The sequence below is a fragment of the Podarcis muralis genome, chromosome 3, assembly GCF_964188315.1.
Source record: "Podarcis muralis chromosome 3, rPodMur119.hap1.1, whole genome shotgun sequence".
Taxonomy (NCBI): domain Eukaryota; kingdom Metazoa; phylum Chordata; class Lepidosauria; order Squamata; family Lacertidae; genus Podarcis; species Podarcis muralis.
The window spans coordinates 17,610,264-17,636,747 of NC_135657.1; the positions used below are offsets into that span (position 1 = coordinate 17,610,264).

Consider the following 26,484-nt stretch of genomic DNA (forward strand, 5'->3'; position numbering starts at 1 on the left):
TGATGGGATTAGTAGTCCAACAAAGGCTCCCTTAGATGTCCGCTCATGAACTGCAATTCTCAATAACTTTTGCTTCTAACTGCTGTCATTGTTTGGTCATGTAAACTGATTCTTTAGTTTTAAGAATTGGCACAACCTGTCAACTTATTATATATAGAGAGAGAATGAATGAATGAGTAGGGTAGGAGAGCTTAGAAATGCCAATTTATTTCACATCTGGCAACCCATGTGCCCCTTTGGTTTTGTGCTTAGTTTGTTTCTACAACATTATGAAGTCTCTATTTTTAAAAATGAAACAAAAGAGGTGCAGGGCACCTGACTGCTCTAGAACCTAGATCTATTTTAAACATTTACCTGAGAATAAGCCCCACTTAATTCATTAGGACTTTATTGTGTTTAGCCCTGCTGTGGATTGCAGCCATAAGTCATTTTTTCAAGAAGAAAATTGCATTCCCAGTAAAAAGCTATGCACCTAACAGGAAAAGCATGATCTGCAGCCCTGTATGGAATGTATTGAGAAGGCAGGTGCTTATAGTTTTTGTGGTGTTTTTTTTTTAAAAAAGGGATGAACTACTAGAAGGTCAACTGATAGAGAACATGGAAACCAGTGAAAATGACCTTGGAGGTGAAGAGGGAGCAGCAACGAAGAAGAAACCGAAAGGACTGATGTTTAAAGTTGCTTCCAAAAGTGAGTGTGCTGTCAAACTTTTTAAAGGGTTGCTGCTGAATGTTTAGCATGGAACTTGAGTAAATGCCGTGGCGAGACTCCTTACGGGGTCCTCACCGCGGGATCACATTCACCCAGTGCTATACCAGCTGCACTGGCTCCTGGTGGAGTACAGGATCAGGTTTAAGGTGCTGGTTTTAATCTTTAAAGCCCTATATGGCCTAGGATCCTCATACCTACGGGACCGCCTCTCCTGGTATGTCCCATGGAGGACATTACAGTCTTCAAACAAAAACATCTTGTAGGTCCCGGGCAACAGGGAGGTTAGGCTGGCCTCAACCAGAGCCAGGGCTTTTTCAGCCGTGGCCCCGATCTGGTGAAACGCTCTGTCAGAAGAGACTAGGGCCCTGCGGGACTTGACATCTTTCCGCAGGGCCTGCAAGACAGAGCTGTTCCACCAGGCCTTTGGCCAAGGCAGTCTGACCCCCTCCTTCGGTAATCCTCACAGAACTCTAGCCCAATGGTTGCCAGTAATTTGATTTTGAATTGATTTTAAAATGAATTGATTTTAGAATGCTGTGTTACTTTTATTGTTGTTAGCCGCTCTGAGCCCAGATTTGGCTGGGGAGGGGGCCGGATATAAATAAAATTTCATTATTATTATTATTTTCCAATATATGAGTGTGTTAACACATTGATAAAACTGAAGTCCTACTGAACCAAGGGTCAGATTAGGCTGCTGAGAGAAGTCAAAGTGGTATCCATTTTACATGGTGTAACTTGTCAGGTGCATTTTTACTGTGGTGCTCAAGGAAGCTTTGAGCTTCTCTATCACTGGAAATTAACATTGTTCAGCTTTTTGTCCCCAGGGTACAGGACGGTTGATGCTTTACTTCAACGCATGTTTGAAGCAGAGATACCTCCGGAAGAAGAAGGCCCTTCACTGGAGCAGATCTTAAACCTTTCACCGGATGACACTTACCTGAAGAACCCTACCTTCAACAGTGCTGTATAACTGGAAGTTGCTTTTCAGGTGGCTCACTAGCTGCCACCTTTAGAGCAACCACATGCAGATAAGAGGTACTGATGCTCTGCTCTCTAATCCCTCCCTCCAATGAATAGAGCGTCCCACAGTGCTATTTTTTTAAAGTGTATAAAATCATGAAAATTGCAGTATTTTTTATAAAGGGAAACAAAGCACATTGAATGTGTCTAAAATACTTGACTCTCTCCAAAGATACTTAGCATGCTATCTAAATACATAGTACTAAAACCTGTATAAAATGTTGAATATTTACCTCTGTAACCTGTTTTGATACAGTAATGCTTTTCCTTGGGTGCATTATCAACCAGTGTGGGGTAAACCAATAAAAAGTTATAAAGAGAAGGCTGTTTCTATCTCTCCTCTTTTTCCTGCCAATTATCCTGATGAACGTTTAAAGCACGGAGAAAGGAAACAAATGGATTTTGTCTTGTGGCCTGGTTTAAAGATGCTACATCTTTGTGCAAACTGATACCTAACAGGTAAAGAGTGCTTAAAAGCGGCAATCTCTGGGCCGTGTTTGGCAAAGTTAATTACCGGAAGATATTAGCAGCCAAAATTCAAATGTCAGAGTTGACACCAGTTTGAAGGCTGGTTCATGTGGGTGAGGCAGCTGCCTCTTAAATCATGCAGAAGCAGAGCAGGCACAACCACTACCACCCTGCAGCTGGCAACGCGTGACATAAGTCATAAAGGCATGCTTTCCCTGTTTATGGGGAAAAGATTGCGCAGAAGCCATAAATATGAGCCAGCAGTATGATGCGGCTGCTAAAAAAGCAAATGCAATCATAGATTGTATTAATAGAAGGAGTGTTCACATCACATTAGAGGCAATAGTTCCACCATTCTGTACAGCACAGGTTGGATGGCCATAGATTCCTGTCTTGAAGGTTGGACTAAACGACTTTCAGGGTCCTTTTTAATTCCAGGATACGTCGCATGATGCAGAGAAACAGATTGTACCCTCTGCTCCAACACAGAGTACTTCATGCCAACTACAACTAACTGAGCCATACGCATGCTCCTGCTGCTAATTAATTAAAGAACATTTTGTTGTTGATCTTAATGTTCTTAGCAACATGCTCCCGCTTGCTTCTTTTGCTAAAGTTTCTGTATATATTTGGACGAGGCATCTATATTTTGAAGGATGCCTTCTAGCCTCCAATAGCTTTTGACTGTTTGTTAACCAAACTAGCATCCTTTTGGCCTTGCTGTTCCCTTCCTGATCTGTGGTATGCACCCTAGCTGAGCTTCTAATATTGTGCTTTGCAACAACTCCCAACTTCCTTTCTAAAAAATCCCCCTTATTTGGGGGCAGTTTGTCTTTTGAAGACAAATGCAACCATGTTAGATTTTCTTAGCCATTGGCTATTTACATATCTTGAATTTGATAGCACCGTGGTCACTGTTCCCAAGTGCTCAAACAACACATTGTGCGAGAATCGCACAGCCAGGGACTGGGAACTTTAAAGCGTTAAGATCAGAATGTAGAAAATATGAGAACAAGAAGAAGGAAGTAATGAAAATATTGGAGATATACTTCAGAGGTCCAGACTATGGGAAGCCCGAAAAATTAATTTGGATTGTAATTTGGCTGTTTTTTTGTTTTAATTATTTTTAATTGGATTATGATTTGATGGATTTGTTAATTGGATGTTCTTATTGGAAAACTAATAAAAATGATTTATTTTTAAAAATGGTTTAGAGCACAGTGCCACCCACGTTCCTTTATTTGGATGTAGGGGACTGGAAGAAGAAGTCTGTTCTTGTAAGATTGGATGTTACCATAGTAAACAGTTCAGAGCCTGAAAAACTCATTCCAGAATATGGCAGTTAAAATCTCTGCTCTGCATATGTCATGTAATTAGCTATATTGATTTACAATTTTATTTGTTAAATTTGCTCAATAAAAATATTAAAAATAGACCCCCTTCTATAAATATCCTCATCTTAGCTGTTACAGTACTGGATTTTTCTCCCCAAGCCTTTATAATATATTCTTCTCCACCCACTCGTCATAGTACCTTGGGGTCCCATTCACAATCCTTTCCCTATTCACTTAGCTACCCTGTTTCCAAGCTGCTATACCTGTTTCCTACCGCACAATTGCACTTATTTCACACGCTAGCAAGGTTATGCTTAAAATTCTACAAGGCTCAAGCAGTATGTGGACTGAGAACTCCCAGAAGTGCAAGCTGGATTTAGAAGAGGCAGAGGAACCAGAGACCAAATTGCAAACATGCGCTGGATTATGGAGAAAGCTAGAGAGTTCCAGAAAGACAACTACTTCTGCTTCATTGACTATGCAAAAGCCTTCGACTGTGTCAACCACAGCAAACTATGGCAAGTTCTTAAAGAAATGGGAGTGCCTGATCACATCTGTCTCCTGAGAAATCTCTATGTGGGACAAGAAGCTACAGTTAGAACTGGATATGGAACAACTGATTGGTTCAAAATTGGGAAAGGAGTACGGCAAGGCTGTATATTGTCTCCCTGCTTATTTAACTTATATGCAGAATTCATCATGCGAAAGGCTGGGCTGGATGAATCCCAAGCCGGAATTAAGATTGCCAGAAGAAATACCAACAACCTCAGATATGCAGATGACACAACCTTGATGGCAGAAAGTGAGGAGGAATTAAAGAACCTTTTAATGAGGGTGACAGAAGAGAGCGCAAAATATGGTCTGAAGCTCAACATCAAAAAAACGAAGATCATGGCCACTGGGCCCATCACCTCCTGGCAAATAGAAGGGGAAGAAATGGAGGCAGTGAGAGATTTTACTTTCTTGGGCTCCATGATCACTGCAGATGGTGACAGCAGTCACGAAATTAAAAGACGCCTGCTCCTTCGGAGAAAGGTGATGGCAAACCTAGACAACATCTTAAAAAGCAGAGACATCACCTTGCCAACAAAGGTCCGTATAGTAAAAGCCATGGTTTTCCCAGTAGTGATGTATGGAAGTGAGAGCTGGACCATAAAGAAGGCTGATCGCCGAAGAATTGATGCTTTTGAATTATGGTGCTGGAGGAGACTCTTGAGAGTCCCATGGACTGCAAGAAGATCAAACGTATCCATTCTGAAGGAAATCAGCCCCGAGTGCTCACCGGAAGGACAGATCGTGAAGCTGAGGCTCCAATACTTTGGCCACCTCATGAGAAGAGAAGACTCCCTGGAAAAGACCCTGGTATTGGGAAAGATTGAGGGCACAAGGAGAAGGGGACGACAGAGGACGAGATGGTTGGACAGTGTTCTCGAAGCTACAGCATGAGTTTGACCAAACTGCGGGAGGCAGTGGAAGACAGGAGGGCCTGGCGTGCTCTGGTCTATGGGGTCACGAAGAGTCGGACACAACTAAACAACAACAACAACAACAACAACAAGGCACTGTTAAATTTATTAAAGTCATAGTTACAATAAGGTGGGGAGCATTTTCTATTAAGGCGGGTTTGTGGACCTTGGAGTCCCAAGATTCACTTCCGTGAATGTTTGTTTTCCACGAGCAACACTGCCAGCCTTTTACGGAGCACTGCCACTTTACTGGCGCAACTGCTCAGAAATACATCTCTCAATCTTGCCCGCAGTGCTCCCAATGAAGGAATGTGGTTGCAGTCTTGTACATTCAGCAAGGTGAAGAAGAAATCAGTCCAGAGGTCTGCATTAGGGAACCTGGAAGATGAAGCACAAGGTTAAAGACTTTACAGGCATCATTAAAAACGCCCACTGCAAAATCTCTGCGTCCTAATATACAAGATCAATGTTGGTCTCCCTTAACCAAGAAAAGTCTTAATAGTCACTGGGTAAGATTTCACCCATTTAACACGCAGCCAGGATACTACCCAACACAAGTGCAAAAGAGTAAAAGTAAAATGCTTCTTTCAAGCCTAGTTTCGGTCAAGGGGTGGGAAACACCACTGTGCAGGCAAGTGTGCCAATAGGCAACCTCTGATTTTAGAAGCTGGTGAACATGTGTTTTATGCCAGCAGGCTTTTAAAGTCTAGGAGGCAAGGGTCTTTGACATCACTGGTTGTTGCTTAACTGCAGTCTTCTTTATTTAGTTCTTTATAGGCTGCCTTGCTGACTATACCCCCACGCAGGGTAAGGTAACAACAAAAAAATGTAAGACAACATTAATAAACAGAGCAGCAGCCAAAAGCGGATTACTCTCTCTCTCTATATATATATATGGACCTGCAACAGAATGTTGCCATGTATCTCCACTTCCTCTTCAGAAGGAAGATGTTCAATCCCTGAACTGCTTTTCTGCAATTCTTTGAATTTTGTGGCATGCAAAACTTTTTTTTTTTATTTTGTCTCTTTAAGCTTTGTGAAATGTATTTTTTTACTGTACTCTGGCGTGTTTCTCAGGGACCCCAATCTGACTCCTATCTTTTCAGCACTCACCCCTTGAGTTATTAGAGCAAAACTTTTTAAACTGGTACTGTAGCAAGGGGGGGGGGGGGACGACGCCAAAAAGACAGAGAGAAAAATGGTACCAAAATAAGATGACAACACAGCTTTTATGAGAGAAGCTAACTCCGTTCAGGAGTCAAGTGAAACAATACATTTGCTGCCACAACTGTTTCAGGAGACCAACTCTACAGCAGTGTACCTTTAGTTAACCTTACTAAATAGTGCTCAATATATAAATGGTATTCAAATCACTGGTGTGCCTTGAAGTCTTATTGAGGGTTCCTCAATTAAAGCATCAATATAATGATCAGAAGGTCGGCAGTTCGAATCTCCGCGATAGGGTGAGCTCCCGTTGCTCGGTCCCTGCTCCTGCCAACCTAGCAGTTCAAAAGCACGTCAAAAGTGCAAGTAGATAAATAGGTACCACTCTGGTGGGAAGGTAAACGGCATTTCCGTGCGCTGCTCTGGTTCGCCAGAAGCGGCTTAGTCATGCTGGTCACATGACCTGGAAGCTGTATGCCGGTTCCCTTGGCCAATAAAGTGAGATGAGCGCCACAACCCCAGAGTTGGCCACAACTGGACCTAATGGTCAGGGGTCCCTTTACCTTTTTATAATGGCAAACAAGCAGCTTGTCCCCCGCTGTTCCAGTGATATCAAAGACTCTTGCCTCCTAAACGGATGCTGATGAGCCTTAGGTGTTTATGAGGCAGTGTGATTAGTTACCGTGGGTCAATGATGATGATGTCCAAAAAAAGCCAATGCCCAGCATGAACAAAGTACAATTCCTAGAACATCCCCCCCCCCCCCCGACTGCACAGGAATATGTAGCAGGTGAGTAGACATGTTACGCATTACCCCAAAGGCAGACATTTTGGAAAAAGACTTGTTCTTGACCAACCTCCTAAAGACAGCATCAGGTTTCCAGACTCCATCCTCCTGTTTCACTTTCATGTATGTGCCAAACAGCATGCAGTAGACTGTTGCAGCAATACCAAAGTAATCAGTCTAAAAAATAAGGACATGTTTGTAGAAAGCTTCACAGCTACACAGGAAGGAAAAATTAATATATTCCTCAAAGTTTCTGGTGATCTTCAACTAGCCCGTGCTTCTGAACTGCTGTATGTAGTTTTCAGGATCTAATCTTACAGTTTGGTGTGGCGTTTTGTTTTTTTCAGATCTCACCCTTCTGGCACTGAGCTCTGGGTGGCACAGAAATTTCCCCACCACCACCTCAAATTTATTTTCACAACAGTTCTGAGGTAGGGTTAGGCTGAGAGTTGGTGACTGGCCAAGGTCAACCAGTGAGATTCATGCCTGGACAGGAATTTGAACTCAGGTCTCTAGTCCTAATCCAGCATTCTAACCAGCACACCGCCTAGTGTGAATTTTGAATGTTCAAAGTTAATGATATTTTTTAGTACTTCTGCATACCACCAGCCTTCCAAAAGCAGTGAGCCACAAGTCCTGATTGAAATGAAGACCCAATGGCTACCAATAGATTTTTAATTTGCGCAGCGTCTGTCACCAACGTTGCTGCTTTATACCTAGTCAAAAATTTTCGCCACTGAGTTTAGTGCTGGCCACATGACCCAGAAAGCTGTCTGCGGACAAACGCCGGCTCCCTCGGCCTATAGAGCGAGATGAGAGCGCAACCCCATTGTCGTCCGCAACTGGACCTAATGGCCAGGGGTCCCTTTACCTTTATACACTGCCCGGCAGCAGCTCTCTCAGGCTTTCAGACAGGAGATATTCCTTGCCTGGTGATGCCAGACATTGAACCTGGAAGCAGATGTTCTACCCCTGAGATATGTCCCAGACTGCATATACAAAGACAAAAACCATTCATTTGCCCCATACCTGGTAATTCCATGGCTTGTTTGTCATCATCTCAATACATTGAAATCCAGATGTTTTGCATTTTCCTGTGAATACAGTTCCTGCAGGGAACAGGCTCATGTCTATGCTTCGGCCAAAGTCAATTATGGTCAAGCCATGAGACACGCTATCCACGTCGCAGGTGTCGTCATCCAAAAACCTTTTGCGATTCAAAGAAATCGAACCATTATTTCCAATACGGCAAGGCAGGTTATTTTGATTGGGGGTTTTTTAAAAGGGAAAACAACGAAATACTTGCCTTGCACTGAAAATAAAGTTGTCGGGTTTAATGTCGCCATGAATTATCCCACAGCTGTGAAGCTCTTCGACCATGCGCAAAATGTGTATGGTGAAGTAGATAACAAGAACTTGAGGCATCACTTTCTCGACCAGCTTTTTGTATATGTTTATGGTGTTCTGAAGTTGAGAGAGTTTGGGATGGGGAAGAGAAGATGCTTATGAATGACCCTAGCCATGAGCGGACAAATTAAGGCATAAGGCTGAAATCCTACATATGCTGAACCAAGGAGCATGTTTCAATGAACGTTTGCGTAAACATGCATACAGCTAGGCTACAAGAGTACAATGGAAGCGGTACATGAACATGCTAGACCAGAGATAGGAAACCAAATACTACTCTCTGCACCTCTCTATCTGGCCCTTGGGACTCTTCCCTGGGACACACCCTTCACTGACCCTGCTTTGTGCCCTTCCTTAAGTGTTTTTGCCTGGCTAGACTATGCCCTTGATCTCTGGTAAGGTTTCTTGCTTGCCTGGAGGACAGAGGGGGGTACACAAGTGTGTGCAGAAGCTAGCCTACTGTACAACGCCGAGTTTCACATTTACTGCTCCGCCCACTTTTGCCTTTGACCCGCCCACTACTGGCATGTGGTCCCCAGAAGCTTGCCCAGAACGGTACAGTGGTACCTCGAGTTACAGACGCTTCAGGTTACAGACTCCGCTAACCCAGAAATAGTACATCGGGTTAAGAACTTTGCTTCAGGATGAGAACAGAAATCGTGCTCCGGTGGCACGGCAGCAGCGGGAGGCCCCATTAGCTAAAGTGGTACCTCAAATTAAGAACAGTTTCAGGTTAAGAACGGACCTCCGGAACGAATTAAGTTCTTAACCCGAGGTACCACTGTATATGTGACCCACCGGCTGGAAAAAGTCCCCTATCCCCGATTTGGACCAAGACCACCCTCAGTAAAGCTAACATTCATTGATACCCAGACCGCACTCACCAGCAAAGTCCCGTAACTGTAAAGTTCGCCAACTAAAATGCTTCCATTGTGGAAAAAGTGAGCAGAATAGAACTGGATGAAAAGATGGCGCAAGCTTGGCTCAAGCCTTTCTGTTAGCTGAGCTACTATGTAGAATTCCCAGGGGCTTGCTGGCTTCTGCACCTGCAAATAAATGCACAAACACTTTTAGGGTACTTATTATTACCGTATTGGCCTAAATATAAGCCTCACCCCCCCCCCCAAATTCCGACCGTGAAAAGTTAAAGTGCAGCTTAAATTCGCAAAAATTGGCTTTTATGATAACCCTGCTGAAACAGACATACAGTAAAACGGAACGGGTGTGAGTGCGGAATTTTAAGGGAGCGGCTTATATTCGGGTATTGTCTTTTCCCCCCTTGAATTTTAAAGGTGTGGCTTATATTTAGGTGCGGCTTATATTTGGGTGCGCCTTATATTCGGACCAATACGGTATTATTTATTGAATTTGTTAGTTGCTTTCTCTTGCCCAGGGCAAGTTCATTTTCTGCAGCGAATGGAGGAGACCCAAGGAAGGCTTGCTCCTCCCACTCATCTATAGATCTCCTCCTCCACTGAAGGAAAAGAGAACATTGGACAAACCACGTTGAGTTCATTTTCAGCGGGGTCGGGGTAGAGGAGATTCATGGGAAGGGGGGAGGAGCAACATGCAGGAAAAAGCCACCACCACTGCAGGAAAAAGTGACTTCATGAATCCATGTTAGGCACTTGCCCAAATGGTGGGGGGTTGGGAAGGGGATTGGAGAAGGGCAGGGTGGACACAATTATCACTAAAATAAAAATTATTGCAAATCCCACTACAGATAGGACCTTCTGCCAAAAGGTGCAATGGCCAAAGGACAGAAGTGTCTCTTGTACCATGGATCAACCCATCTGTGTGATGGCATCTGTGTGAAACATACAGAGCAGGTGGCAACCCAACACTCTCTTAAAGGTTAACACCTGGTCTTAACCTTTAAACTCTTTATAACCTTAAGTACATGAAGACAGAAGAGTCTGCTTAGGAAGCATCCACATCTGACCTTTAAACAACAGCACTACGAGATGGCATTTGTTTTCAGATAAGCCACTGAAGCCCAAAGCCCACTTACTTTCAGTATGACTTTCCGATTATTTTTTGTGTTGTCCATATCGAGGACAGAAGCTTGATAGACGCGTGCAAAGGCTCCTTCTCCCAGTAAGCAGTCAACATGAAAGGATGTGGTTGCTAAGCAAGTGGCAAGGAGAAAGAAGAGGAGGAAATGTAGAAAAGGAATTAGAATACAGCAAAAGCGACCCATTTCAAATACATGTGCTAACTTTGTGGCCTGACAGTGGTACCCCCCTCCAGGAATTCTATGGAACCAAGGTCCCAGAGACTGGTATGAAGGCGCATGAAACAGGTCAAGTAGGTCTGTGGGTGGACAGGGAACCATATGGAAACCTAGGTAGGTACACTGTCTGGAGTCTCATTCTACTCATTCTACTGTTCAGGGAAGTTTTTAATGTGTGACATTTTAGTGTATTTTTGCTCTCTGTGGAAGCCGCCCAGAGTGGCTGGGGAAACCCAGCCAGATGGGCAGGGTACAAATAATAAATTATTATATTACTCATTCCTCTGACTTCAGAGATTGATGCAGGAACTGCCTACACATTTTCAAGCATGCATTGTAGCTGCTGTAAGAGCTAGCTACTTTTTTCTTTTTAAGAATTAAGCAACTCCATGAAAGCTTAATTTCTCAGGATGATGAATCCTGCATCATATCCTGTACAGTGGTACCTCGGATTAAGTACTTAATTTATTCTGGAGGTCCGTTCTTAACCTGAAACTGTTCTTAACCTGAAGCACCACTTTAGCTAATGGGGCCTCCCGCTGCTGCCACGCGATTTCTGTTCTCATCCTGAAGCAAAGTTCTTAACCCAAGGTACTATTTCTGGGTAAGCGGAGTCTGTAACCTGAAGCGTATGTAACCCGAGGTCCCACTGTACATCTGAAGACCCCTGATTTAGAATTGTGCAAGGTAGACAGTGATGCACAATAGGACTGGCTCTGCAAAAACATTTGCTTTGGAGTAAAAAAAGCCCAAGACTTCATTATTCGTGCAAAACACAAACAAGTCCCAGCTTCTCACTTTCTGTCTGGCACCCTCCAGTGAATGCAAACTGACTACTGCTTTCAGACCTCTGTCCACATCACACAGTTTAAACTGACATATGTGGGGGGAAAGTGTCAGGGAACTGACATCGGAGCTAGAGGCGGAGGGAAGGCTCTCAAATGATGCTGGAGAAGGGCCCAGCAGGGAGAGAGGCAGCTCAGCAGAGGGGGAAGCAAATCAGCGCAACACCAGGGATAAAGGGGGGCAGATGGGGGAATCGGCGAGAGGGCTCCAGGACTCTTCACTGGACACCAGCGGGGAGAGCACAGGTCCTCCGCTACCCACGCCCTCCCTGCGCAGAAGACTTGCGCGCAGGGAGAGTAGGAGGAGACTGGGCATCAAACAACTTTTATGTTGGAAAAGGTTTAAGAAACGCCCACTGACGGATTCTGCTAGCGACTGAGGCAGCCACGAAGAGAAGGGCTGTCCAGACAGAAAGGTTTAACAAGGCAATTTGGCCTGGAGAGGCGGCAGCTTACGCACGAGCAACCCCATACTCACTGCACCAAGTATAGTATGTATGCAGGTCTTACCCAATTTGAGTTCAGCTTTCGGTTTGAGAACTGGAAGACCTGATTCCCATTCAAAAGTATTTGCGTAGGCACTGATTGGCTTGGGCAGCCCAAGCAGAAGCTGATGAATTAAGCTGTTGCTCCAAGGGTCTTCAACTACTTCAGGAGAAAAAGGATTCTGGTTAAGTCATTTAAATCAGGGAAATAACAAGATTTTCTCATTGACAGGCATCATCAACGTTTGAAAAGACAAGCCTAAATGACAGAGACCAAAAGAAAAGGCATGGGGATTCAGCCAACGGACTGCGATGAAACACTGAGCACTTGGGATACACATTTATTCCCTATAATTCCGAACATCGCCATTTATTTATTTGAACATTTTCTACCCCTGCCTTTTCTCTCTTAAAAAATGGACACAAGGCAACTAAAGAATCCAGTGAGCTAGTGTAGTATACTGCTAAATCTTGCATTCTCTGGAGCAACTGGGAGAAACAAACCATAAAGCCATAATTAAGCTCGGCTTTGCATTTGAAACCAGGGTTGTGGTTTGTTGCTCCCTAGGAAGTCAGGACTCATAAACTAACACAATCCCACCCAGGTTTGGACGTAACCCGTGTAAACCGAGCTTAACTGGCATTTTCTGGTTAGATGCAGAATGGCCAGCTGCAATATAAAATAAAGTGCTTATAGTCAGGCAAGTTCGCCTAGGAAGACCATTTTTTACAGCCCTGTATTCTTAGACATATTCTTCCTGGGACAGCAACTTTTCCTTTACCCTGAGTCAGTTGACAGGCAGACAGTGGAATGGTGTGGAATGGCGTAGAGGCAAGTTGCGCAGCACAAGCAAAATCTCCTGTGCTGCCTGGAGTAGGAGCCAGGGTCTTGTTGCAGAAATTAGCCCACACGGTGCAGTCATCCTTCGGGCCCTCCGTTGGCGGATTTACCTCCTAAAGACAGCAACACACAAGCTACATCCACCTTTCCATTCAAAGAAGAAAGCAGAATTTCACATCCCAAAAGTTAGGGACCTATAAAGGAAAATCCCGTCCCCCTGCCCCCGGATTTTATTTTGTTTGGCAATAGCAGAAGTTTTACAAGCTTCATCTCCCCTGATGCAGGCTAGGTGCACATAGCAAATGTGTGATGATGTGCACATACGGAGTTTGTGAGGCCATGTGCACATAAACAAATACATTCAGATGTAACACCAAACAACAGTTTGGCAATCGGGAGAGGAACAATCAACTCTTGCAACCATTGTATGCCCTCACAAAGTGAACATAGCAGGGTGGCCTGTTATATTGCTCACCAGGGCTTTCATTTATTTTATTTAAAAATTATTTTATTTGCCCCAGCCACTCTGGGCAGCTTTTAACATAGTCTAAGAACACAACTGTGCATCAAATATTAAAAACTTCCCAGTACAGGGCTGCCTTCAGATGTCTTCTAAAAGTCAGATAGTTCTTTATCTCCTTGACATATGACAGAAAGGCATTCCACAGGGTGGCTCCATATAACTTCACTTCTCACAGTGGGGGAACCGCCAGAAGGCCCTCAGAGCTGGACATCAGCATCTGAGCCAAGGCTGTTTAGGACTACAACTCTCATCAGCCCAAGCTACCATGGCCAACCGTCAGGGATGATGGGAGTTGTAGTCCAACAGCATCTGCAGGGCCATTGACTCACCATCGTTGGGTTGATCCTCTCCTAAGACAATACCTACTAAGACACGTGAGTGCCACATCCAAACACTTTCTTTAAAACGTTTGATTTTCCTCATATGCAAATTTAAGCAGCTATGATCAATCGACAATGGTTTATTTAGTCATCTGACAACCCAAGCTCTTTCTCAATTAAGATTTTTATTTAGTTTTTTTCCTTTGTTTAACAGAAACAACAAAAGACAAGAACAAAAAAAGGTTGACACTGAGAGGGAGTGGGGGAGACAAGTTGAGAGGGGTCAGCACAGGTTGTGGCAGCCCACTTTGTACCCTACACAGATCTGAAGCTTAATTTACAAAACCTAGTAGTAAGGAAGAAGCATGCCCCAGGGGTGAGGCAGCATAATTCCAACGAGGCTCTATGTAGGGTGGGAGGACTACTGGGAGAATTCTCTCAAAACACTTGAAGAATCCTGCATTATCGAAATCCTTGCTCTATGTCTCTGTTATAAATGCCATTCACTTACTGCTGATTTGGCATCACAGCTGACTGTGGGACGTTCTCCAAAGACTTTGGATCCTGTAAACTTTGGGGGATGCACGGGAACACTGAAAGGAAAAGTTCAATTCTGGAGCAAATCTTTAGGGCAGAGCAATTCACACAGAGAATGAACGATGGTCCAAAATGGCCACTGTTCTCGATAAGCCAGGTTTGTAAGTCGCACAACTTCATTTTGTTGCCTTTTTAGTAAATATGAACCTGACACCCCCACTGCAGGCGTGGAACATGCTAATGGTGACAAGGATATATGCTTATATGTGCAGCTCAGAGACTTGTGAATGCTCTCACTTCCTCACATGTTCTTTTAATGTACCTAGCCATGCCAACCAGATGAGATTTCAAAGAGATTCACTATGGGAAGTATCAACAAGATGCTCCATTTATTTTACATACCCTGCTCTTTCTTCAGGAAACTCAGAACCATTCTAGAGAACTGCCAGGCAACCTTCTATCTAGGTAATGATCAGTCTGATCCTTACGTAGCTTTAGCAGTGCGGCAGCATCACACACCTTTGGACCACTCTGAGATGCATGGCAGCGTATGTAACATTGAAAGAAACAGTGGTGAGATTTTTTTGCCTGAACTGAGAGAAGCCCAAAGATGGCTGCAAGAGGCTATCTGAAATAACACAGTGCCACTGGCTCCTATACACAGGTGTTGCAAACAGTTCAACTCACCCTGCATTCTCGTCTTCAAAGATCGTAAAGGCAGGTGGTGCCACAGGAACACTGGGCTTAACGCTGGAAGCCTTGTCCAGTCCTAAAAAGGTCAGAAAAGGGGGGAGGAGGAGACAGATAGATAATTTATTACAGTTGGAGACCAGCTTATGAAACACACTTGCAGGGACAGTCCCAGAAGGAAAACAAACAATTAAAACAATGTACAACAATAAATTTAAAATTTATAAATGCGATAAGCGTACAGACACTTAAAACTTTAAGATAAACTACCGCAGAGAGCTGACCCAGAGTCACCCATGGAACCGAGTTTGGGGATTTTCTTAACGGACTAGTTTGAGTCGGGAGATGGTCTGTGCCTACAAGTCTGTACACAGAATCTGGCGACCATCCAGGTGGTCTTATGATCTTTGCCTAACTTGAAAAGGTCAAATTTTTGCTTTTCCGGGAGGTCAGTGAGCCTCACCAGAAGGGGATCAATGGTCTCACTACGTGCCTCTTCATAAAAGGGACATCTAAAGAACAAGTGCTCTGGGCTTCCTATCTCCCCCAATGAACAGGCGCAAAGTCTCTGAGCATGTGGGACTTTTTTAAAGGATCCTTCCAGGACCGGCAAGGGCAGAGCCAAGCTTCCGGCGGGAGGGGGAGATAAACAGATTTTGGCTTTTCTTAGTAGGAAGGGAGAGAAAATGACGGTAAGGCAACCCTCTGCACATTGATCTCTCAGCCACTGTGGATAACATTATGAACTGAACAGTCTCTCTGAAGTAAAGAAACTGAGGGGGGAAATCCCATTCTTTTCAGCGAGCATCTTTTCATTCAGAAGGAACAGGTGAAAAAAAGTTGGTTTTGAGAAACAACTTCCCAAATAATTGCTTTGCACGTTAACCCATTTTTAAATGGCATTTCCTTATCTACTTTCACTGTAAAGCCAGTATAAGGCATGTTTATTCCCAGAGGTTTGAGTTACCTTCAGGAATTAAACAAATGCAGGTTTTGCCCTTCAGCCATGAAGAAATACTACCCAATTTGACTTCTATGGTGGTGGTTGTTTTTTACCTACCACATCAACTAAACTCACATTCCAGCTTGACTAGTATTAAGACTCTCATGTATCTCTTTATATCTAATCTCTGCCTCACCAGGGCATAGCTGTCAACGTTTCCCTTTCTTAAGGGAAATTCCCTTATTCCGAATAGGATTCCTTGCAAGAAAAGGGAAAAGTTGACAGCTATGCACCAGGGACTCATATATAGTGAAAACAAATGAGAAGCGGGGAGGAGAGGGAGAGACGTTATCGGGTCTTTGTCTCATCAGCCTCTGTATCCTGAGGTTGCTTTTTGTACAAGGAAAGGGCCATAGCTCAGTGGTAGAGCATCTGCTATACATGCAGAAAGTCCCAGGTTCAATCCATCTCTTGGTAAGGCTACAAAAGTCCCCTGCCTGAAAACCTGGAAGGTTGCTATCTGTCAGTGTAGACAATACCAAGCCAGTTGGATATATGGCCCAATTCGGAAAAAGGCAGCTCCCTAGGTCCAAAGAATAATCCGATTAAGTGTGCCTAATACCTGCTGGATTCCATTTCAAAACTCTACAGAGTTTGGGACGTCCAACATCATACCCGGATTTTTCTGTCCAAGCACCCCCTCTTTAAAACAAAAAAACCCTGAGAACTCAAAAATGTATTCACTATTTTGGTTGCTCAAAAATTTTTCCCCCTATTGTGACTGGTCCCCCACCCACCCACAAAGTAGATACCGTGCCTGGCCAACAAGGCACTTGGTTAGCTTTATAACACTCAGGATTAGATATATACCAATAAAAAAAATTATGCAACATGTGCCGGTTCATCTCCCCGACATCTATAGACATATATACCGTTATTTCTACAGTAGGCCTCAAACTCATCTTCATCTTCTGAAAGTATAGTAGTATCTTTGAAGGAAGATGCTTGGAAGACATCCATGATAAATCCTAGCAAAGGAAGAAGAAAAATTAAAAACAGATGCCAGGTTTAAAAAAGCCAACCCCGGATACATTTAGTCAAGAATATAGCTCATCGTGAGGAGCAAGAGGATTGCTACCTGCATTCTGCAGCAAAGAAACTATCTTAGCTCAGTAGTCAAGACCATCCCTTTGCATCCACACAGTCCCAGCTTCTACCCTACTGAAGAGGCTTGCACATGTTAAATAGGCTCAAGATGCTGGGCAAACTGACCCAAAGATGTGTCTCTAGAGAAGATATAAACTTTGCTGGATGTTAGCTTTCTTCCTTTTCTCAGAAGAAATACAGAAATATGTGTTCAAAACTGAACTGCCGTTGGTTGAGTTCTACTAATCTTCTGGAGAATCTTTTAATTCAGTGCTTTTCCAGCTGCACTGGCTCCCGGTGGAGTACAGGGTCAGATTTAAGTTGCTGGTTTTGACCTTTAAAGCCCTTCACGGCCTAGGACCCTCGTACTTACGGAACCACCTCTCCCGGTATGCCCCACGGAGGACCTTAAGGTCCATAAATAGCAACACCCTAGTGGTCCCAGGCCCTAAGGAAGTTAGATTAGCCTCAACCAGAGTCAGGGCCTTCTCAACACTGGCTCCGGCCTGGTGGAACGCTCTGTCTCATAAGACCAGGGATCTGATTTCTTTCCGCAGGGCCTGTAAGACAGAGTTCTTCCGCCTGGCCTTTGGCTTGGAGTCAGTTTGAATCCCCCCCCTCTTTCTTTTTTCCTTTTTTCCTCCTGTGAGGAGGCTTGTTAGCCGCCCTGAGCCTGGCCTTGGCTGGGGAGGACGGGATATAAATATAAATTATTAATTATTATTATTATTATTATTATTATTATTATTATTATTATTATTATTATTATTAATAATATTATGTATTAATTGGCATTTCACACCTCCATTCTAAGGAAATGCAAGAGGACGTAACTGCTGGAAATGTCAGTTTCCTAAAGCCAACCATATGCACAGCCTTGCTTTAAGCAGTGCTTTCCCCCCCCCCCTTTAAAAATGTTTAGGGGTACTCTCATTTTGACTCAAGAAAATCACCATTTTATAGTTCAAATCGGGGAGAAAAAATGCAGTAAATGGACAAAAGTACAAAGATTCACAAAATGTTTAGGGGTATGCGTACCCCCAGGAAAAAAAGCACTGGTTTTAAGTATTAAGTATCAAGTATAACCTTGATAGCCATAGGTAACCAAGAATTCCATATAGGTGAATGAGCAGGCTGGCAAAAGAGGGATGAATAGCACCAGCCCTGTTTGACTAGCCCACTTGATTTCTGTACTAACTGCAGAAGAATTGAACTCTCAGCAGCAGCAGCAACAACAACACCAGCACAGAAACCCAGAAAGCTGGAAGAAATGGGGGAACAGATCACTCCATCCCTCTGCCACTAGTCTGTTTCTTTGAAGACAATATTTTTGTTGAAGACAATATTTTTAACTAGTCCGGTCAGCGACTAGCAGCCACAGAGAAGAGGGCTTCCCCTCCCCCATGGCCAACATGGAAACACAAGTTTTATACTCCTGTTTTGAAGGAGTATAAAACTTGTGTTTATACTCCATATACTTACCCAGGGCCTCTTTAGTGTGAACGGTAGGAGATGGAAGTATTTTAGACGGAGTCGCTTGTGTCATACTTGATGTGTTTGGAGTGGCATGACGGTTGTCATTGAAAATGGAAGAATTTCTACCACCCGATGCTAAAACAGTAAGAAAACCAACATAAGAATTTGACAGTGGAAAACATGCTTTGAAGTTAATGGACTTTATTACACATGGGCTCCTCTTATTTCTACCGAAGAGGCACAATAGTTAACACTGGAACAAGTAGCAAGAAGACTTTGCTGTACTTTATAGATCTGCATTCCTCTTAAAAAGAAAAAAAAAGAAAAATGAAAGAAATATTTATGCTGCAATTTGCAGTGCCCTGCATTGTTTCAGAATGGGTAGTGTATATGTCAATAAAGGATTAAAATGCTTTTACCCCAAAGTAAAGATAAAATGAATCGTATGAACTGAAGTTATATTTGGAACCCAAATTGATCTTGTAACTGGTATGTAGCAGCCATGGAGGCTACTGTATCTAGAGCTGGTACATACAGTATTTTCAAATTGTTAAGTAGTAAGAGATTTCATGCTTTCAACAATTCAGCTCTCTCTTGGATGGTGTTCATAAGTGTATTTTTGTAAATTCCTGGATTGATAAGGCTTATAGATTTGGGCCGAAAAAGGATTCCAAGATTACCCATGACTGTATGGTCATTTTTAAAACAAAGGAACAAAGAGACACCATTTTAGGACACCACTATAAAAAAAGCCTAAAGATAGAAGGGAAGGGGATAATCTTGTTCAAAGAGATCCCAAAACACTTCTTGGCCCTGAGAAATAACTACACAGATTTGGCGACTGCTTTAAGAAAGAAAGCATTTTTTTTTTTCAGGTGGGAGTTTCCAGAAGGTCTCTCTTTCAAGTTCCAAGGGAGAAAACAAAGAATAAGAACTGTGGGAGAGAAAGAAAGATTTCTGGAGAAAAACGTAAGAGATGGGATTGGAAAGTCCTTCCTCACTGGGGGCAGCAGACCCCTAAAAATATCAGGATGGCTTTAAAAATTTGCTCCTGGAATGTGAATATTTTAAATTCTCCTCGAAAAAGGAGCCAAGTTTATCACGTTTTGGCAAGACAGAATTTGGATGTAATCTATTTACAGGAAACACATGTTATTAGACTTCATAGAAAGATTTTACAGAATAAGAAACTTGGACAGGAATTTATTTCATCAGAGAAAGTTAAAAAAAGCGGTGTGATTTTCTATGTTAAAGAAAAATGAAATCCCAAGTTGATGTTAAGGATGAGGAGAGGAGATACATTGCTGTTGAGATTACAGCACAAGGCGATAAGTTTCTTTTATTGGGAATCTATGCACCAAATGATGGTAAAGTGGAATTTTTAAAAAATTTGGACTCAAGACTTACAGACTATTTGGATTACAAATTGATTTTAATGGGTGACCTGAATGGGGTAGCCTCAACATTTATGGATAAATCACCAGAACAAAAACTTCAAAATTCTGGAAGGTTACCAAATATTTTTTTTATATATATGATGGATAAATATGACTTGCCAGATATATGGAGGCTACGGAATCCTACGGAAAGAGATTATACTTTTTTTCTCAAATTCAAGCCAAACATTTTTGAGAAACGACTATTTATGGATTTCTAGAGATCTGGTCCCTAGGGTTTGTAAAACTCAAATTTGTCCTAAGACTTGTTCTGATCATAATGCAGTGTTTTTGGAAATGAAATTATGTCTGCAGGGTTCCTTCAAATGGAGGATGAATGATGAGTTGTTGAGGAATGAACAGATGACTGGCAAGGCCCAAAAGACTCTTAAGAAATTATTTTGAATTAAATATAAATACAGAGGTAGAAACAAGAGTCATTTGGGATGCTAGTAAAGCTGTAATGAGAGGTTTCCTCATACAATAGAATTTGATAAAGAAAAAGATACAGAATGAATAAAAAGAAAAAATTCTGTCTCAAATAAAAGAAAAAGAGAAGAATTTGAGAGTAATGCCAAAGAGCCAACAGATACAAAAAGAAATTAAAGCTTTGCAAATTCAAATTTCTCAAATCATAAATCAAGAAATAGAATGGAAAATAAAAACAATGAAACAGAGGAACTTTGAATCTGCAAATAATTTTGGAAAATTGTTGGCTTGGCAATGAAAAAAGAGACAGAAACAGAATACCATTACAAATATTGTATCTGATGGAAAAATCTGTTGAAAACCCTGCAGGCGTAAGGAAATGTTTTCAGAAATATTTTAAACAACTGTATAAAAAAGGTAAAGAAGACAAGGATAAAATTGAGCAATTTCTTAATACAAATGAATTTCAGAAAATTCCCCACAGATAAGACTCCTACTCAATGGTTTGATTACTAGACAGGAAGTTGAGACAGCTATAAATCAGATGAAACTAGGCAAAGCCCCAGGACCAGATGGGTTATCAGCCAAATATTACAAACTCTGAAAGATTGGCTAATTCAACCATTAGCAGATGTGTTTAAAATTTTTAAGAGGGGAGAAAGCACCTGAAACCTGGAAAGATGCTTATATAACCCTGATAACGAAATTAGACCATGATAGATCGGATGTTAAAAATTACAGACCAATCTCATTACTTAATGTGGATTATAAATTTTTTGAAAATATTCTGGCTAATAGATTGAAGAAGGTCTTAACAGAGTATATTCATAAGGACCAGGCAGGATTTCTGCCTGGACGATACATGAAAGATAATAATGGGAATTTAATTGATATATTGGAAAGATTAGAAGCTAAAAGAAATTGTACAGCTTTATTAATGTTTATTGACGCGGAGAAGGCCTTTGATAATATCTCTTGGCTTTTTATGGAAAGAAATTTAGAAAGAATTGACGTTGGTCAAGAATTCTAAAATAGTATCAAGGCGATCTACTCTGAGCAGAAAGCTAAAATTATTGTTAACAATGTGGTATCAGAGGAAATTAGAATTGAGAAAGGAACCAGGCAAGGGTATCCACTCTCCCCTCTGTTATTTATTTCGGTTCTGGAGGTTTTGCTAAATATGTTGAGGAAAGAAGAGGAGGTTAAGGGCATTGTAGTAGGATCTAAACAGTATAAATTAAAAGCCTTTCCTGATGATTTGGTTTTAACTTTACAGGATCCAGAAACCAGTGCAATAAAAGCACTGGAGATGATTCAGGAGTTTGGGCAGGTGGCAGGATTCAAATTAAATAAGAGCAAAACCAAAGTTTTAGGGGGAAAATTGGACAGTGATGAAAGGAGAATTTTTATTGAAAAGACAGGCCTGACCTTTTCGAAAAAAGTTAAGTACTTAGGGGTAAATTTAACGGTGAAGAACTTATATAAGGATAACTATGTAAAAGTAGGGGATGAAATTAAAAGAGAATTAGAGATATGGACAAATCTAAAACTCACACTTATGGGCCAAATATTGGTGATTAAGATGAATGTATTGCCGAAAGTGTTGTTCTTGTTTCAAACCCTACTAATTATTGATAATATTAAATGTTTTAAAGAATGGCAGAAGGAGTTGTCAAAGTTTATCTGGCAGGGGAAAAGACCTAGAATTAAATATAAATTGCTTACGGATGTGAGAGAAAGAGGGGGTTTTCCCTGCCAGATTTGAAGATATATTTTGAAGCTGCGGCCTTCTGCTGGATTAAAGACTGGATACAATTAGACAATGAAGATATCCTGGATTTGGAGGGATTGGATAATAGATTTGGATGGCAGGCATATCTATGGTATGATAAGATAAAGGCCCATAGTGGTTTCAAGAATCATATAATTAGGAAAACGCTAAACAATGTTTGGAGTAGATATAAAGATTTTTTACTACAAAAAATACCCAAATGGATCTCTCCAATGGAAGCACAGGCCCCAAAAAAATTAAATATGGAAAACAAAGGGTTGAGATACTCTGATTTATTGATAGAGGACCAAGAAGGCTTTAAATTAAAACCGTTTGAACAAATTAAAGATAAGGTGAATTAGCTTCAATACTATCAAATTAATGAATATTCAAGATTGATAAGAGAAATGGTTTTGCAACAGAAAAAACCAAATTGGAGACGGAGTTGTTAAGATACTAATGTTAAAAATATGTCTAAAATGTATAATCTGTTGTTGGAGTGGCATACAAAGGATGAACAAGTTAAATCGGTTATGATTGATTGGGCACAAGATGTTGGACATAATATAATGATGGAGGATTGGGAGAGGCTATGGAAGAAAGGGGTAAAATTTACTGCATGTACGATGTTAAAGGAAAATATAATGAAAATAATGTATAGATGGTATTTAACTCCGGTTAAATTAGCTAAGATTTATCATAGTTGTGATAATATATGTAGGAAATGTAAAGAAAATGAAGGTACCTTTTATCACATGTGGTGGACATGTTCCAAGGTGAGAGACTTCTGGGAAAAGATTTATAATTAATTTTTTAAAATGTTGACATATACATTTATAAAAAAACCAGAGGCCTTTCTCCTTGGAATAATAGGTTCTGAACTGCCCAAGAAAGATGTAAAGTTATTTTTGTATGCCACAACTGCTACTCGAATTTTAATAGCCAAGAAATGGAAAACACAAGAACTGTGGAAGAATGGCAGATGAAAATGATGGAATATATAGAGTTGGCTGACCTTACTGGAAGAATCCGTGACCAAAAAGAAGAGGAATACTAAGAAGAGTGGAAGAAATTTAAGGACTATTTGAATAAATACTGTGGTATTAAAAATTAGAAATTACTTGAAAGTACCTAAATAGGCCTATGATTAAATTAAGAGTTAAAGAAATAAATAAGATTTAGAACTTTAAGTTAAGAAATTTTATTTTAATTGGAATATTGTGTTTTAAAAAAATGATATCAGAAAACTGCTACATTTTAATTACAAGGAAATTCAGATGGGAGGGCTCAGAGGAAGCCCAAAATATGTTTATGAGGTTGACATCTTTCCACAGGGCCTGCAAGACAGAGCTGTTCCACCAGGCCTTTGGCCAAGGCACAGCCTGACTCCCTCCTTTGGCAATCTTCACAGAACTCTAGCCCAATGGTTGCCATCTATTTGATTTGAATTAATTTTATAATGAATGATTTTAGAATGTTGTACTATTTTATTGTTGTTAGCCACCCTGAGCCCGGCTTCGGCTGGGGAGGGCGGGATATAAATAAAATGTATTATTATTATTATTATTAATTATTATTATTAGAAGTCTAAATAATTATTTAATTTGTGTTGTTTCGGTATTTTATTCTCTTTTTTGTTTATATTTGTGATCTTGTCTTTTTTCTTTTTGTCCCCCCCCCCCCCCGTTTTTCTTTTGTTGTGATATGCGTTATATCTGTAAGAAACTTACTTTAAAAAAATTTTTTTTACAAAAAGTGTATTTTTGTGTGTGACATTTATATCTCACCCTTCCTCCGAAGTACTCATGGCAGCAAAAAATACTTCTCTCCCCCCCCCCCAGACTTCCCCCTCTCTTCCACTCCTATCTTTACAGCCACCCTGTGAAGTAAGTTAAGCTGAGATAGAAGCTGAGATACAATCATCACATGGATGAGGCGGAATCAGGCACACAACTGATGCTGCCATGCCAGCCACACCTTCCAACATCGGTGTGATGAGAGCTTATGTATTCACACGTTTGTAGGTGCTTCAGAGCACCAGAGTCCCTGCCCAAGAGAGTCCTAGTTGCCTGCATACACTTAGGTGGCCCTTTCTCATGTTCTACTTAAGAACATACCGGCCAGGGTATGTGTTTGAGTGTATGGTGCCTGCATGAGATGCTGATGGGGCCATGGGGTCCAGCTGCACTTCCTCTATGCAATAATTACATACATGAAAATAGCTGATGTGACTGGTCCAGTGTCAACCCATTGTGCTTCATGGGGATTGGAACCTGCAACCTTCTGTCCTTAGAGCAATGGATCCAAACTACAAGAAAGAAGATTTCACCTAAACATTAGGAAGACCTTCCTGACAGTAAGAGCTGTTCGACAGTGGAATTTGCTGCCAAGGAGTGTGGTGGAGACTCCTTCTTTGGAGGTCTTTAAGCAGAGACTTGACAACCATATGTCAGGAGTGCTCTGATGGTGTTTCCTGCTTGGCAGGGGGTTGGACTCAATGGCCCTTGTGGTCTATTCCAGCTCTATGATTCTATGATTCTAGTCCTACACCATACTGGCTTTCCAGTGTTATGCAATGACTCATGAGCATGTTTGCTCCGTGGCCATGAAGCCCTTACAGTCGATGGAGTCAACTTTATCATGGAGCCTCAACACAGCTGAACCACAGACCACTCACTGCCTGTAAGATAAAGTAGGAGACTTTTGAGTATAGCTCAATAGCCTGCTATGTTAGAGGGCTCACAGAGTATTACAAAGAGTGCAAGAGAGCAGATTATTACCATCTCTCATTTCTGCGGAGTGTTGCGGTTTCTGATGAGATGTGTCCAAGTGCCTGCACAGAAAAGCCAATGTGTTAAGTTCTCCAGTATCGGTTAAAGGCAACCTAATTCTTACAAGGTCAAAAACAGGTAGTGAAATATGAACAACATATTTGAGTAAGTGCTCAAAATGAGAGATGGGTGAAAGGAAGTGAATGGCTTTCTTTTAAAATTTATGACAGAGCCATCTGTTGAAAAGGAGCAGGGTGGTTTTAGGTCTGCCCAAAAATGCCATAGGACCGCTTCTCCCGGTATGCCCCATGGAGGACCTTAAGGTCCACAAATAGCAACACCCTAGAGGTCCCGGGCCCTTAGGAAGTTAGATTAGCCTCAACCAGAGCCAGGGCTTTTTCAACACTGGCTCCGGCCTGGTGGAACGCTCTGTCTCATGAGACCAGGGCCCTGCAGGATCTGATTTCTTTCCGCAGTGCCTGTAGGACAGAGTTGTTCCGCCTGGCCTTTGGCTTGGAGTCAATTTGATACCCTCCCCCTCTTTCTTTTTCCTTTCTCCTCCTGTGATGAGGCTTCATTTTAATTGTTTTAATGTTGTATTTTAATCTTGCTTTTAAGTTGTATTCATTCAACTCGTTTTTATTATTGGTTGTTAGCCGCCCTGAGCCCGGCCTTGGCTGGGGAGGCCGGGGTATAAATAAAAATAATTATAATTATAATTACTATTATTATTATTATTATTACAGGCAAACTCAGCCCTCCAGATGTTTTGAGACTACAATTCCCATCATCCCTGACCACTGGTCCTGTTAGCTAGGGGTGATGGATGGACCGAGTTTGCCTATGCCTGCCATAGCATGTCTTCGCAAATAATCCCCCTCAAGGAACGCACTCCAAGTTCCCCTCACCTAGTTAAAAGAAAAACTAGGAAAAAAACAATGGAGACAGGTGTTAAGAGGCCTAGTTTTCACTTACTGCTCTCCATGATGGTAAATGTTGGAGAGGATAGCACGTTTCTGGGGCGGCTGATCATCAGAGCTGACTTGAAATCTGTGCAGACCATTCTCACAATCTTCAAGATCAAGTTTCGCTTTGGATGCAGCCTTTCCGCTGGGGATGGTTGATGCAGAAACCAAGATTGGTTGTTGCTGGAAATTCCTGACTGGTTGTGTAGCTGAAGCACCACCCACCGAAATCTCATCGGAAACTGCTATTTGCTGCCGACTTCCTACCAGCTGTGAAGCCGAAGGACCTGATGCCAAACTCTGATGTTCTGTCCCCAAATTCAAAGACTTTTGTAGATATCCAGCTAGGGAAGGTACTGCCCACTCTGGCTGACCCTGAACTGCACAGGTTTGTACGTATGCGTCACCCTTAAAAAGTGAAGAAAAAGAACATTTAGGCAAGGAGAATCTTACACAATGTTTTAATGCATGGGTTTAAATGGGTTTAATGAATGGGTTTAAAGCTTTAAGGAATTTTTAATCAATTTAAATCTGCTTCCCATCACGCCCTGAAGACTTAGGGTAGAAATGTGTTTTAACACAGGAAGGACATACAAGTTTTGAAAGTTAGGCAATTCAAACAATACCATCTATTGCAGGGCCAATAGGTATTGTTGTCTATCAGCCCCAGTCAGAATGGGAAACAGACATGGATGATGGGCGAGATTGGTTCCTC

At 41.8% G+C, this 26,484-nt stretch overlaps 2 protein-coding genes across 7 annotated transcripts in view; one reads left to right on the forward strand and one right to left on the reverse strand.

Annotated features, from left to right (window-relative positions):
* LOC114594804 (two pore calcium channel protein 1-like) overlaps positions 1-2,054 on the forward strand; it is a 29,955-nt gene extending 27,901 nt beyond the window's left edge. For 3 of the 4 annotated variants that reach the window (XM_077925487.1, XM_028724939.2, XM_077925489.1), the window contains 2 exons: positions 564-688; positions 1,537-2,054. In XM_077925487.1, coding sequence (XP_077781613.1) covers positions 564-688; positions 1,537-1,682 — 271 coding nt within the window. In that variant the 3' untranslated portion in view covers positions 1,683-2,054. Of the gene's footprint in view, positions 1-563; positions 689-1,522 lie in introns of all 4 variants that reach the window. The other variant, XM_077925488.1, reaches the window with a different exon arrangement.
* Positions 2,055-5,087: 3,033 nt separating this feature from the next.
* BUB1 (BUB1 mitotic checkpoint serine/threonine kinase) overlaps positions 5,088-26,484 on the reverse strand; it is a 32,394-nt gene continuing 10,997 nt past the window's right edge. For 2 of the 3 annotated variants that reach the window (XM_028724929.2, XM_077925486.1), the window contains exons 10-23: positions 25,780-26,177; positions 24,814-24,866; positions 18,404-18,532; positions 16,708-16,803; positions 14,830-14,911; positions 14,117-14,198; positions 12,704-12,875; positions 11,947-12,084; positions 10,370-10,485; positions 9,243-9,404; positions 8,258-8,415; positions 7,981-8,158; positions 7,022-7,128; positions 5,088-5,378 (exon numbers count right to left, since the gene is read on the reverse strand). In XM_028724929.2, the coding sequence (XP_028580762.2) occupies positions 5,183-5,378; positions 7,022-7,128; positions 7,981-8,158; positions 8,258-8,415; positions 9,243-9,404; positions 10,370-10,485; positions 11,947-12,084; positions 12,704-12,875; positions 14,117-14,198; positions 14,830-14,911; positions 16,708-16,803; positions 18,404-18,532; positions 24,814-24,866; positions 25,780-26,177 (2,067 nt within the window). In that variant the 3' untranslated portion in view covers positions 5,088-5,182. The remainder of the gene's footprint in view (positions 5,379-7,021; positions 7,129-7,980; positions 8,159-8,257; positions 8,416-9,242; positions 9,405-10,369; positions 10,486-11,946; positions 12,085-12,703; positions 12,876-14,116; positions 14,199-14,829; positions 14,912-16,707; positions 16,804-18,403; positions 18,533-24,813; positions 24,867-25,779; positions 26,178-26,484) is intronic. The other variant, XM_028724930.2, reaches the window with a different exon arrangement.